This window comes from Amblyomma americanum, chromosome 3 (assembly GCF_052857255.1).
Source record: "Amblyomma americanum isolate KBUSLIRL-KWMA chromosome 3, ASM5285725v1, whole genome shotgun sequence".
In the NCBI taxonomy this organism is placed as follows: Eukaryota; Metazoa; Arthropoda; class Arachnida; order Ixodida; family Ixodidae; genus Amblyomma; species Amblyomma americanum.
Genome location: NC_135499.1, coordinates 111,276,759 through 111,288,848, shown reverse-complemented (window position 1 = coordinate 111,288,848; position 12,090 = coordinate 111,276,759). Strand labels below are relative to the sequence as shown.

The following is a 12,090-nucleotide window of genomic DNA, read 5'->3' as shown; positions in this document are numbered from 1 at the left end:
GCAGTCTCTTACGCACTAAAAAAAAGAAACTGGGACAGCCCAATGTCCCAGATAAATTGGCCACACGGCACTCTTTTACGCCATGTATTCATGTAGTCTCTTACGCACCCCCCCCCAAAAAAAAAAAAAAACTGGGACAGTACAGTTGTCCCAGATAAATTACTCACCTTAATTAATCTTATCCCATACCACCCCTACGGAAGACATCGTTGCTTCACCGCCTCACCGGCGTCGATGCAAAGAATGAAAGCGAAGAAAATACCCACCTTGAATTAAGCTTGTCGAAACGGCACTCACATAGTCTGATAGTCGCCGCAAGCGGCAGTCATCGTTGCTGTCATCGAAAAGCATGAACACCCAGAGGCGGCAGGGCGCCGCCATTTGCAATTACCGGCGTCGCGTCTATTTTCCACATTTTGCCATGGGAACACCTGCTCCGCGTGCGCGTTGGCGTAGGCAACCATGGCATGTACAAAGTTGTCATGGCAACAGCTGCTCCGCGCGCGCGTTGGCATGGGCAACATTGGGCTTGTCTGCAGCGGCTAGCAAACGGAAATACGCTTCCCGGCTACCTGCTTCTCAGAGCTCTCAGCAGGCGACCTCACCGTGTTGTCTCCTCCCCTGACTCCCTCGCCATCTCGCCGCGTGGGGCTCTCTGAAAACTTCTGTCCTGCTATATCAGACCGTACCGTGTGCTGCGCCAAGTCACCGCAGACACTTATGAGATCGCTCCGGCCTTCCTCGGTGCCAGGTCCTCTCAGCATGAGCCTGATATTGCGATATGTCTCGCAATCCCATTCACTGCCCTGATGTACACCGGGACGGTGCCTTTTCGACCGGGAGGCCGCGCAACGGATAATCTTCGTAAAGACGACGTGGAGGAAGTGCCCGGTGTGTGCGCGCTATCCGCTCAGTGTTCTCTGTGCCCTGTGCTCCGGTCGTCCGTCTGCCTGCCTAGACTTCGGGCCACGTAGCAATATTGTGCACGTAGATCACTTACCTGGAGGAAGCGGGAGCAGCACATAACGTGTGGACCCATACAAAAATGTCCTATGGCCGGCTATAGACATTTGGCCCAAATAGCTCTAAACCTTTTCTATTTCTATCTATAGCTGTATATACAGGCTGATATATTTTTCTATAGAGAGCTTAAGACAGTTGTATGGTTCCAAAGCTATAGCTTCAGTGGCATAGATTTTTCAACAGCTAGCAATAAGCACCTCTGTAGGTGCTTATAGTCGTTCATAAAAGGCCATAGACGGACATAGCTTTTTCCATAGACGCCCATAGGACGTTTTTGTATGGGGACTTGTGCTACAACAGACCTTCGTAAACTGCTGAAAAGCAACAGTCTTGACAGAGGTTGTACACAGTTGCAGGCCCAATTCCCAAAGGTGGAGTAAGGTTTTGAAGGTTTAATCGCACATTAGTATCCACCCAAGCGCATCCTTCCGGCTAAAAAGTAATGAAACCATGGAACCCCGCTGTTTATGAAGAAACATCCGGTGTTCAGAGCTAACCTAGACCAGGACAGTAGGGAAGGGTGGGGGGAAGAGAACGGAGTTTGTAGGAACGGTGTAGTAAGGTTGGTTTTGAGGAAAGGAAATGGCGTAGCAGCTGTCTAGGCAATTTGCCTATTAGCATCCACACAAGAGCAGCCATATGGCTACGGATGATGCTGAATGATTACTCCATTATTTACATACTGTTACTCCCTGTCGCTATCGCTCACCCGAACTGGAGTCATTTCATTTACTGTCATTAATTTGAGAATAAAACAACGCAGTGATGCAACAAGCAGATGTCGCTTTATTTGAAAGTTCAAACAAAAACAACAAAGATTGATAGATAGATAGAACTTTTATTCATGTCAATTGCCAGACAACATAAATCAGGCCTACCAAAGCCTCAAAGGGCTTGAGTGGCAGCGCCTGGCAGACAGCGAACGTTGGCAAAACAAAGGAAAATAGAGACGTTGCAATGAACTTTGCAAAAAAGAAAAAGGGCACCAAACATAGTGAAACAAATATATAACTATTACAACATCAAGATAGATTACAGTAATTTAAATTACTACAGTAGATAGATGAAATAACTACGGGGCAGGAAGCAGCGCGGAGACATACCGCAAAGTTTTTTTCAGGGTGTAATTAGTTTTCATGCGGAGTACAGTAGGTGGCAAGCTATTGAAACAGGCAGGTACATAGTAATGGCGTGTGCGCTTTCCGTACCGGGTTGAGGAGCGAGGAATGCAGTAGCGGTATTTTGGTCTTAAAAGAGCATCAAGTATTCTTGAATGTCACTGCACACACACACAAAAAAAGAAAGGGTGCGGCCAGTCAGCCCTGCTGCTGAAGACCTGAAAAAAAAACATGCAAGCATAGAGTTATGCCACTGATTCGAATTGCCAGCTTGCACGCTGACAACACAGCTTCCCGCGCAGGGAGCATCGCCAACTAAAGCGGTCACAAAACATTAGTGCGAACATACGAATAACATAAGACATGCACACGAATGCTGCACACAACTACGTCGAAAGACATTCTCGTGATCTGTACATGATCAAATGAGCCCAGGAAAGATGTTACATGTTTCAATACTCGTGGATTTTATTCATTCACCGCTAAGAAAATTTGGAGGGACACAATATCTGCCTTAAAGGTATGACGCGATAGCGTACCCCTTACCGTCACCTAGGTGGCCCACCAGCCTCCAACCCATTGCTCTCTCGAGACCACCTGCCAGAGCCATGCCCGTGAGTTTTTTCTCTCATGGCGCCGACGCCGACAACGCAAATACCAGATTTTCTGGAGAAAGGGGCCTGATTTTAACTATATCGCGTTAATATTTACGAGCTTTCACCAAGCGCAAGAGGCAGGCCCTCACCTATTCCACGAGAGTGTTTCATATGCTTGTATTATGCGCCCACACAAGCATTGTAGCAGGGCATACTCTAGTGAGCGTAATGCTGGACCTTACAGCAAAATGGATGAAGCTCATACACGTTGCAAGTCTCGCTGAAATTTACCGTGAATTGAAGGGGTGGAAAGACTTTCCTACATAACCCAGGCCAGGTATTTCGGAAATAAAATCAGAGTAACGCTCAACTGCAAGGGCGTTCAATGTGTTTCCTACGAAGGCAGGAACCGAAGGTAGGAACAATGCGCTTTTTTGAAGACAATTTCAAGTCGACATTTTGGCCTAATTTTTAAGAAATATAAAAACTCGCGGAAATTTGTTTACAGTATTCTACGCGACTATAAAACCCAATAAAATTTCGTTACGTGACCATTACTTGATGTTGTTTATGGAATTGTTTAAGTGAATGTCTCCACCATGATTTAACTGAGGGCAATAAATGCAGAAATTTTTATACCTTAAGATGTCGTTATACTAGATGTTAACCAGAGAGAACTCAGCCGCGAGAATCAGTCTCAAATTCAATTGTCTAGCTAATAAAAATTTCTTAGTAAAGTCTGGTGGTTGCTGCCAACGGCGAGTTCCTAGCCAAGGGCAAGAGGGGATGCCCTGCAGAGTGACGAATACTTCCAGCTAAACCGCAAGAGCACACGATGTGCCTGGGAAGTACAGTGCAAATGCAACGTCAGCTGGCGAGGCGCTACAATCTCTACGGCGTTCAATTCGAACCATCTGCGCTATTGCGCAGCGAGAAAACTAAGTGGAAACCAGCTACGTGGCCGTCGTTTTGGAGAAGTACGAAGCTAAAGTAATTGCTACCGCGGTAAAATAGCGTAGACTATTCGAAAAGGGCCGCCGCAGGGATTGCAACGCCTCTCCAAAGACGCGTCACCTTACTTCCAGGAATTTTCGAGATTCCGTCGAAATATCGCATAATTATCATATGGCCAGGATTCTGGTTCATGCGCCGCTAGTTCACAAAGCCACCACCACGGTGCCGCATAAGTTGAGCTCCTCCTCCTCCTTTTCTTACATTCTTCCTCCCTGGTTTGAAAGAGAGACGGTGGTGGTTGTTGCTATGAAGGGGAGGGGGTGAAGGGGGATACTGGCAACACCCTCTAAAGAACTCAAGAGGGTGTTGCCTGAACCCCCTTCCCCACTCCCCCACGCCTTTCGCATCACAGCTTTCGTTCCTTTGACCCCCTCCTCCACTCCATACTTAAAGACGCTAGCTACTGCCCTCAGTCACCCCTGATGAAGGAGCAGAGTCGGCTTCGAAACGCTGGGTTAAATGTAAAGTTTTTCGTTGGAGGCTAGCAGTTTATATAAGTATTTAAACCCAACCAAACAGGAAATATGCCGAAATGTTTAGTTTTCATTCAACAAGCAACCACAGTCTGGGCTCCGCGATTCGCGGTAAAGTAAAAGGAGGAAAAAAAAAAGTCAGGCAAAGGCACAGCAGGAGACCCCTCTCCACTGTCCTTTTCTTACTCCCCCTTACCACCCTGCAACCGGCTGCCAGTGTAGCTCCTGAAAAGTTTTTTTTTTTCCTACCTATGCATCTGCTCACATCTTTGGCCCTTCATGTTACCGTCCCCCCCCCCCCCCCCCCCTTCTCTTCATCCGTTTTAATGCTGCGAGCAGTGGGTCTTGTTCTCATAGCCTTTGTGGGAGAAACACTGCCAAAAAATTGTGTCTGAAGGGTAGGGTGAAATTCAAGCAAGTTTTGGTTGGGACGATTCCCAATTCTTGCTTATTTGTTTTAAAATCCGCGACAACAGCAATGACTTATCGCTTTAAGCATGCTGCTCGAGGAGGGTGTGTGATTCGTTCCCCAGTGCCGCCGTGTACCCACTGGTTTCCAATGGGCACAAGACTGCTCAAAGCCTGGCGCCTGCTTTTTTTTAGTTGAAGTGCTCGGAAAATGGTCTTTCACCTAACCTAGTGTTGAAGAAAACACTGCACTATTAACAAAAGAAAACATTTCTAAGATATGGACACCCAAGATTCTTTACTCGATATATTATCCAAAACCGAAAAGGAAGCAACGGAAACAACTCTATATGCTTACGCTAAGGACACGCCAGTGGCAAAAACGCGCATGCAGTTCGTACGCAAAAGGTGTCAGTGAAACCTTGGACAGTATGCTCAGAAAGGAAGGGATGCAAACTACACACAAGACGGCCACCATTATCGGACGCCTCCTCTGCCCCTTCAAAGATAGTCATCCTACAAAAAAGGCCTAAGGCGTGGTATGGAAAATACCCTGTTCGAGTGCTTGCTGTCGTAGGCTGTGGAAACTAATCAAGGCAAATTTAAAAGTCGCGGGAGGATGTTAATCGTCCCCTGAAAACGGCACCCTCTTCTTACACCCGCGGTCTGTGCAACTCCCCTGGAGCCACACGTCGAAGAATTAGTAGTTTGCCAATCGCTTAAGAGGCAACAACCGACGAAAATACAAAAAGAAAGCTAAAAATGTTGCTGGCCCGGCGATTGCTATCTAATCTCTCAAGTACCGGAACTGCAACCCGCAGAATTAAAGGCAAAGAGAGAGGATACCGAGGAGTACACAGGAGAGCGAGAGCAAAAAAAAAAAAAAAGACGGGGGTTGGTTTGCACCTCATACGCAAAAAAATATATGTTCGCGCCACTCGTCCGAGAGTGCCTATAGGTGCTATTACACACATTCGCAACACGGTAAATTCACTGCATATTCAGGGCCGCACGCACGTAACGCCCTGTCAGCTAATAAATGATGTGACCGCCACATTGCACAAGCAGTCTGGATGGAGCGCCCAGCCGCCCCGCTGAGAAACGCAGTATAAGCATTGAAACCTCGTGTTATCCGACAATAACTTCCGTTCATTCTTCACCAAATTTAAATTATAATCAAGAACATATAGTTCACGTTTTACTCTTGATGGCTCCTCTGGGTAACGGAGTATTTACTTGCATCCCGAACAGATGGCACACTCTTCAGAATAGTTCCCAGCATGCCATTCTATGAAGTGTTCGTTAGCGGTTTACATAATTGCCGAAACTAGCATCGATTACAGCAGTGGCAAAGCCCTTATCGACGGCGAACGATCGAATCACGAGATGCACTTTACCAACATAGAAAAAAATGTTGCGAACTACCACAATACTAATTGTTACATTGGACAAATCACCTACTGCCATAAAACGCAGCATCAGGTTTGCCGCCTCTCACTTACGACATTCACTTCAACGCATCCGTGCTGCTCTTTCACCACATCGACAAAACTTTCGAAGAGCTATCTGCTATTGAGCCTAATAATATAATTGTTAAAATGTAGTCATTAATTCACTATTTTAATATTTTCAACGCACAATGCAAGACCCATATACAAGTAGCGGTGAGTGAGCTCTAAGTATTAGCGTCTGGGAATTACGCATTTCATTGCTTGAACAAAGTACCTTGAAGTTTCATTGCTTTGCACTGTTAATGCGCACGCAATTCCACTATCAGCTATGCCCGTGTGGTCACTGTACGCGCTTAATAAAAAATGTACCTGTCAAGCAAAATATTCTCCTTATAATTTTCTCTGTATACCTCATAGAAGGCACGCGCTTTATTGTAGCATTTTATGTAGCAGCCCATGGTCATAGCCTCACTCCGATGGGAGCACTTTTGAAAGTGCGCATGCGTACAGCACGGCTCAACCTCCCAAAGCAAACTACCAAAGCAGGGACACTGCAGCGGTGACGTGCGCCTTGCCAACACACCAAGAGAGGGCGCCACACGTTTCTTGCCAATGCTAAGGTTGCATGACAAATAGAGAAACAGCGTAGGAAATCTTTTGCTTCATTCAAATGTAAAATACTTTATACTTATTTCAAGGTAGGACATTACGCTTCCTGAAGCTCCAAAGAGCTTGTCGATATATTGTAAATTAGAACTGTGGTGAACGATAAAGTGAAGTGGGGTACTTTTCAGGACTTCGTCATAGACTCCATGCTATCGTAGCTTATTGCGCATGGTAAACGCAGCATGTAAGCTATAATGATGAAACTCTACTAAAAGAAACTTTAAGAAGCATTTAACATCTTGGCGAGACAGCTATTCTCCAACTTTTATGCGCGATGAGGTACTAATTTTTATTTTTTCATCGCCATTGAGTTACGCGCCGCCGGCTGTCGCGAAATGGCGCGACCGGTTTTTTGAGGCGCATGGGCCAGAATGCTAGGGATATGGAGGAGCTTTGATGGCATTAACTTTGGGCAACCAGCCTGTCCATGCCTTAGGTTCCGCGTTTTTTTTTGCCAGAGACAAGTTCCTTAGCGGCACTGTATAGCGCAGTTTTTTGTCAATGAGCCCTCATGGCGAGACGTTTGCTCTTATGCACATAGCCTAAATAGCTCCTATAACTGACCCGCCGTGGTGGCACAGTGGCTATGGGAAGACCGCCGTGTGCCATGCGATCGCAGTGCACGCTATGGAACCAGCAGGTGTTCAAGCCCAATGCGGAGCCCTTCACAACAATACCCCATATCCCATGAGCCGCTTTGGTACGCTACACACCCACCATGCCATACTTTAGTATGGTACAATGACGTCATGACAGCTCAGTGTACTGAACATCGCTCACCCAGCAGTGTTGATCCTCACACGAAGTACATGGCGGTATTGAGGGACTCGAGCACCTTGACAGCCTCCACATACTGACTGGTTGAGACGGAGTCGGCGCTGCCCCCAGACGAGTCGCTGCTCGAGCTTGACACGTCCACCTTGCTCATCACGTGGTACTTGGCCCGGTACGCGGCCAGATGAGCATAGTAAACGGGCGCCGGGATGCTAACGCTGCGCGCGCAGCGGGCGTATGTGTGGCAGAGGTAGTAGCTCAGATTCTGCACGTCGTCCGCCGTAATTCTCGAGTCGTCCCACAAAATGTAGTAGTGCGACGGCCTGCTCGTGCCCTGCACCACAGACACAACGGGGCCGGTTCAACCCACGGAATTGCAGCATGATCTCCTGGTTGTAGACGACAGACCTCGCGTCACATCCCCGCCAACACTTAGGCAGTCTTAACATAGGAATCAAGAGGAAGAGATGGGCTTGGGCTGGGTATGTAATGCGAATTGGAAGACAACCGCTGGTCCTTAAGGGCTACGGAGTTGATTCCAAGAAAAGGGAGGCGTAGCAAGGGGCGGCAGAAAGCTAGGTGGGCGGATGAGATTGGCAAGTTTCGGTTTTTGCTATCGCGTTCTTCGGAGGTAGACACAGACGCGAGAGCACAGAAAAACCAAAAGAAAAACGAGCTGCTGTCCCATACGTAGCGGGAATTAGCGAAGCGCTTGCTCGTATTTTCCGCAAGCATGGCGTCAACATCGCGCACGTCCCCGCTGGCAAGGTGCGAATAGAACTGGTGAATGGGAAGGACAAGCTCCCTCGTGAAAGATTTCCAGGTGTTGTGTATGAGATTGAATGCGCCGATTGCTCATCAATATATATCCGTGAAACAAAGGACTTCAGGAGACGCCTGAGAGAGCACCAGAACGACGTCCTAAACAAGAAAGCAGCATCTAACGCCATCGCCGAGCACGTGCAAGAATCCGGCCACGAGCTTAACTGGGATCAAGTAAAGATATTGACAACAGAAAAGAACACATCAGCACGGCAGAATCTTGAGTCCCTTAACATACAGACATCGTCTAACACATTAAACAGGAACGACGTAACTCTACATCCTATCTATGCTAAATCCTTAAAAACGCTACTGGGTGCTACAAAAGAACGTATCCGTGCGCCGATTGCTTCATAGTGAACAAGGGAGCCGTAGTGCTCCCGAAACGTCTTTTCATCTTTTGACTTTGGCCAGTGACCAGCAATCTGCATCAGAAGAGAGGGGATTGTGCGCTACCTTTGTCCGCTGAGGGGCGTTAGTAGAGTTAGCATCACGTGACATTTCTGAAGCCTAGTCATAAAACGTATAATGGAAAACCTCATGGGAAATGCACCCACGTGAAAAGGCAGCGGTAGCTGCTAACAAAGTTTCACTTTCGCTTGCTGCGCAGCGTAACGCCTGCGCTTGAAATTTTTTTGAGACGCGCCTTCGGCGCAATCTATGCAACCTGAGATGGAATCTATGGAACCTCGATGCAGTACGGTGCATGCACGGTCACTGAAAACATCGCTCACCAAGCCATGGTTTGCAGTCTGGCAACTATCAAGAGCCGCAAACGTGCCCAGGCAGGCGCGCTGTTGACGAGAATGTGGCGCCATCTGGCGAACTCAGGGCGAACTGCGCATGCGCGGTAGCGGTACGCGGTCTGGCAAACTATCTGCTGGCATGCTACGACGGCATTGCCCCCCACACCCATCCACAGGGTTCAGACTCGTCCGTGGGGGCACGCAGCAGCAGCCGCCGCTCACCTGAAAGCTGAGCTCGTCATTCTGCGACTTGGTGTTGCCGGCACCATTGCGGGCCTGCACGGGCGCGGCCGTCGGCGAAGTCGAGGTGGTGGGCACGCCTTCGGTGGGCGCCACAGTGTGAGCCCCGTTGCCGTTGGTTCCCTCTGCGCGGGTGATGACGGCTGTTCCGACGGCAGTGCTGGAGAGAATCTGGGGTGGGGCCGCTCTGACCACTCGCTGCTGCAGGGCTTGCGCGAACGAAAGCGCCGATGGGGCGCCCGGCGAGCGTCCAGTAGGCCGCCCTAGACCAAAGGGAAGAAGTTAGCATCAACGATATCGACAAGGCTTACCGATGCGTGACCAGTTTTGCCAACATGGCATGACCGAACAGCTCCGAGCACTAACAGGCGATCCACTATTGCGCACCTGCAAGAATGGGCTATGTATATGTTACGTCGCTGAAGCTATGATAATCCCGCCTTCTGTAGAGCACCCGCCTTGGATTTGGAGGTGGTGGGTTCGACTCCCGCTGTAGGATGATTACCCAGCCGTTTCTCAAAATAAGTAGAAGCTATGCCCCGGCAGGGTGCTCGGATTGCTAGGCTGCATGGCTTGACAAAGGAGCCTACGCCCTCAAATCCTGTCACTGTGGGCTTGAAGAGACACATCGGAAATACACTAGATCTTGCATTAGGTCAAAGCGCACTTTGGCTTCAGATGAATTATATTCTGAAAACCAAATAAAAATCGGGGAAAGGCGAGAGAAGGTTGTTGAAAATGATTGAGATCATCCATGAGGTAAGCCTATGGAACGAATTATGGCTTTGAGAGCAAGGTAGCAGGGTCCTGATCGGAAGTATCGGGCGACACGCCCCGCAGTGGTTAATGTATGGCAAGGAGACAAGACTAGTCGACACAGCCATTGTAAACCAACCCACTCGGGGATTCGAGACGCTCTGTATCCAAAAACCAATATGCGTCAATTAACACCATCCGACGCGTCGGAATAACTGCTACCTCGGTTACACTCGAGCGCAAATAACAGGACTTGCTACTCCCTTTACACCCATTGTAGCGGGCTCGCACAGGAGCAGCGGCAAAGACGCGAATTTAAACGAAAAAGTGCACGGCAAAGCTCGTCGCTTCACCGCGACCAAACAAGGATCGCGCGCCTCTAGGCAAGATGTAATCGCGTACGCGTCGCGTGACAGGCCAGTAGCACAAACCTAGGGGTTAGGCCTAGTGCGTTCCCGCAAGCCGACGTAGAATTAGTGCCGAAAGAAAAAACGCCATCTGCAATTTTCATTTCCGCTGAAGAAATCTCGCGGAAGAACATCGGCATCGCGAAAACCGAAGACCTAATCAGCTTCGGTCTAAAGCGAATCGCCACTCAAGCTAAAAGCGGCATCGCGCGCGGGACATCATGACTTCGCCACGCCCAGAGCCCGCCGCGCCGTACCAAACGGACCGGGCGGCGTGGTGACAGTCTGCGGTCGTGGCGTCATCCTAAGCCACCCAGTCAGAGCGGTGGCCCTACAGCCAGCGATTCGGATGGCTGACCCGTGACCTCCGCGGTAGGCCCCGGCGGGGCGCTGTGCTCTACCACGGAGGGCACGGCGAGCCATGGAAAGCGCCTCCGCGATAGGCTCCGCCGGAGCGCTGCGCTCTATCACAGGCAATGGCGGGCCAAGGAAAGCGCTCACCTGTTCCGCAGCTTCGTCGTTGCGACCGCGGGGTGGACTCCATTGGCCTCAAGGGAGCGTTTGAGGGAGGCCCGGTTTGCGACGTGAAGGCGGACTCCTGGACAGCTGGCCGGGGGGGGGGGGGGGGGACAGGGCACTCGAACAGCGATGTCGCAGCGACCGGCCGGCCGATGAAGCAGCTCTTTCGGGCCCGAGCTCGGCGGAACGTGCCTCGCGCCTAACCTCCGGCCCGGGTAGGCGCGGCCGCAGGGCCGGGCCAATGGGGGAGCGAGCCAGAGTAGAACCCGTGCAGATGACATCACAGACGAGGGAGGGAGCGGTGCAGGGCCGACCGCGCGTGGTCGTGCCGCCAGCTCTTCTTCTTCTTCTTCTCCTCAAGTAATATGGCACATACCCACGTGGGGGGGGATTGGCGAAGGTATAGGGTAGAATGCCAATGAAGCATTTGCGCGGGGAAGGAAACGTCAGAAGACTGCTCGCGGTATGCGCTTCGTCGTCTTCGTCTCGGAGGTATAATTAGGTCAAGAAGAAGTGAGGTTGCAACGGTTAGCGCTCGGACCGCGGTTAACAGTCTTGCAAACGTAGTGGCCTGCCGGCGCGGTCCCGTGTGGCTCCGCACTTTCGCTTATGGCGTCACGGCGGGAGGAGAAGGGAAACGACTTCATAAGCTGCGATTAGAAGCTTATAACCAAGGGGAACAAGCGAGTTTAACTTGGAAGTTTGTCCGTTTGGTATTCTCTTTCCTCTCCAAGGGGCGCGATAGTACGTATAGTTTCTGCCAAAATAACTAGGCTGCATGGTCTTCTTCTCGCTCCTATATATTAGAGCTCTTGCAGCTTCCGTAAAGATCAAGTCTTAAAAGGTGAAGACCAGGGCTGTCCTTACCTTACAGCGATTTAGAGCTTTCGGGATGAGAGAAGTTCTCAAATGTTCAACTAAGAGGCAAACCATGTATTCTGGTTACTAATTACATAAACTGTACATACGTGTAAGCGGCGGGGCTGTAGAACAGTGCCTCAAAGACCGTGTTCTCTGAGAATTCGCGGGACAGCACTCGCTGTCCCGCGAATTCGCTAAGTTCTTCGAAATACGCTA

At 49.7% G+C, this 12,090-nt stretch overlaps 1 protein-coding gene across 1 annotated transcript; it reads right to left on the bottom strand.

Annotated features, from left to right (window-relative positions):
- Window positions 1-7,545: 7,545 nt before the first annotated feature.
- On the bottom strand, window positions 7,546-11,075 carry LOC144124005 (uncharacterized). The gene is made up of 3 exons (XM_077656687.1): window positions 10,996-11,075; window positions 9,314-9,594; window positions 7,546-7,857 (listed from the first exon to the last, which is right to left on the bottom strand). The coding sequence occupies exons 1-3, from the start codon at window positions 11,036-11,038 to the stop codon at window positions 7,546-7,548; spliced, it is 636 nt and encodes a 211-aa protein (XP_077512813.1). The 5' UTR covers window positions 11,039-11,075.
- Between the last annotated feature and the right edge of the window lie 1,015 nt (window positions 11,076-12,090).

Bases quoted from the DNA above. Each gene is read 5' to 3' on its own strand.
- LOC144124005 (XM_077656687.1), bottom strand. From the start codon at position 11,038: ATGGAGTCCACCCCGCGGTCGCAACGACGAAGCTGCGGAACAG. The intron at 9,595-10,995 runs GTGAGCGCTTTC...CCTTTGGTCTAG, and splicing joins ACGACGAAGCTGCGGAACAG to GGCGGCCTACTGGACGCTCG. The intron at 7,858-9,313 runs GTGAGCGGCGGC...TCTGTGGTGCAG, and splicing joins ATGACGAGCTCAGCTTTCAG to GGCACGAGCAGGCCGTCGCA.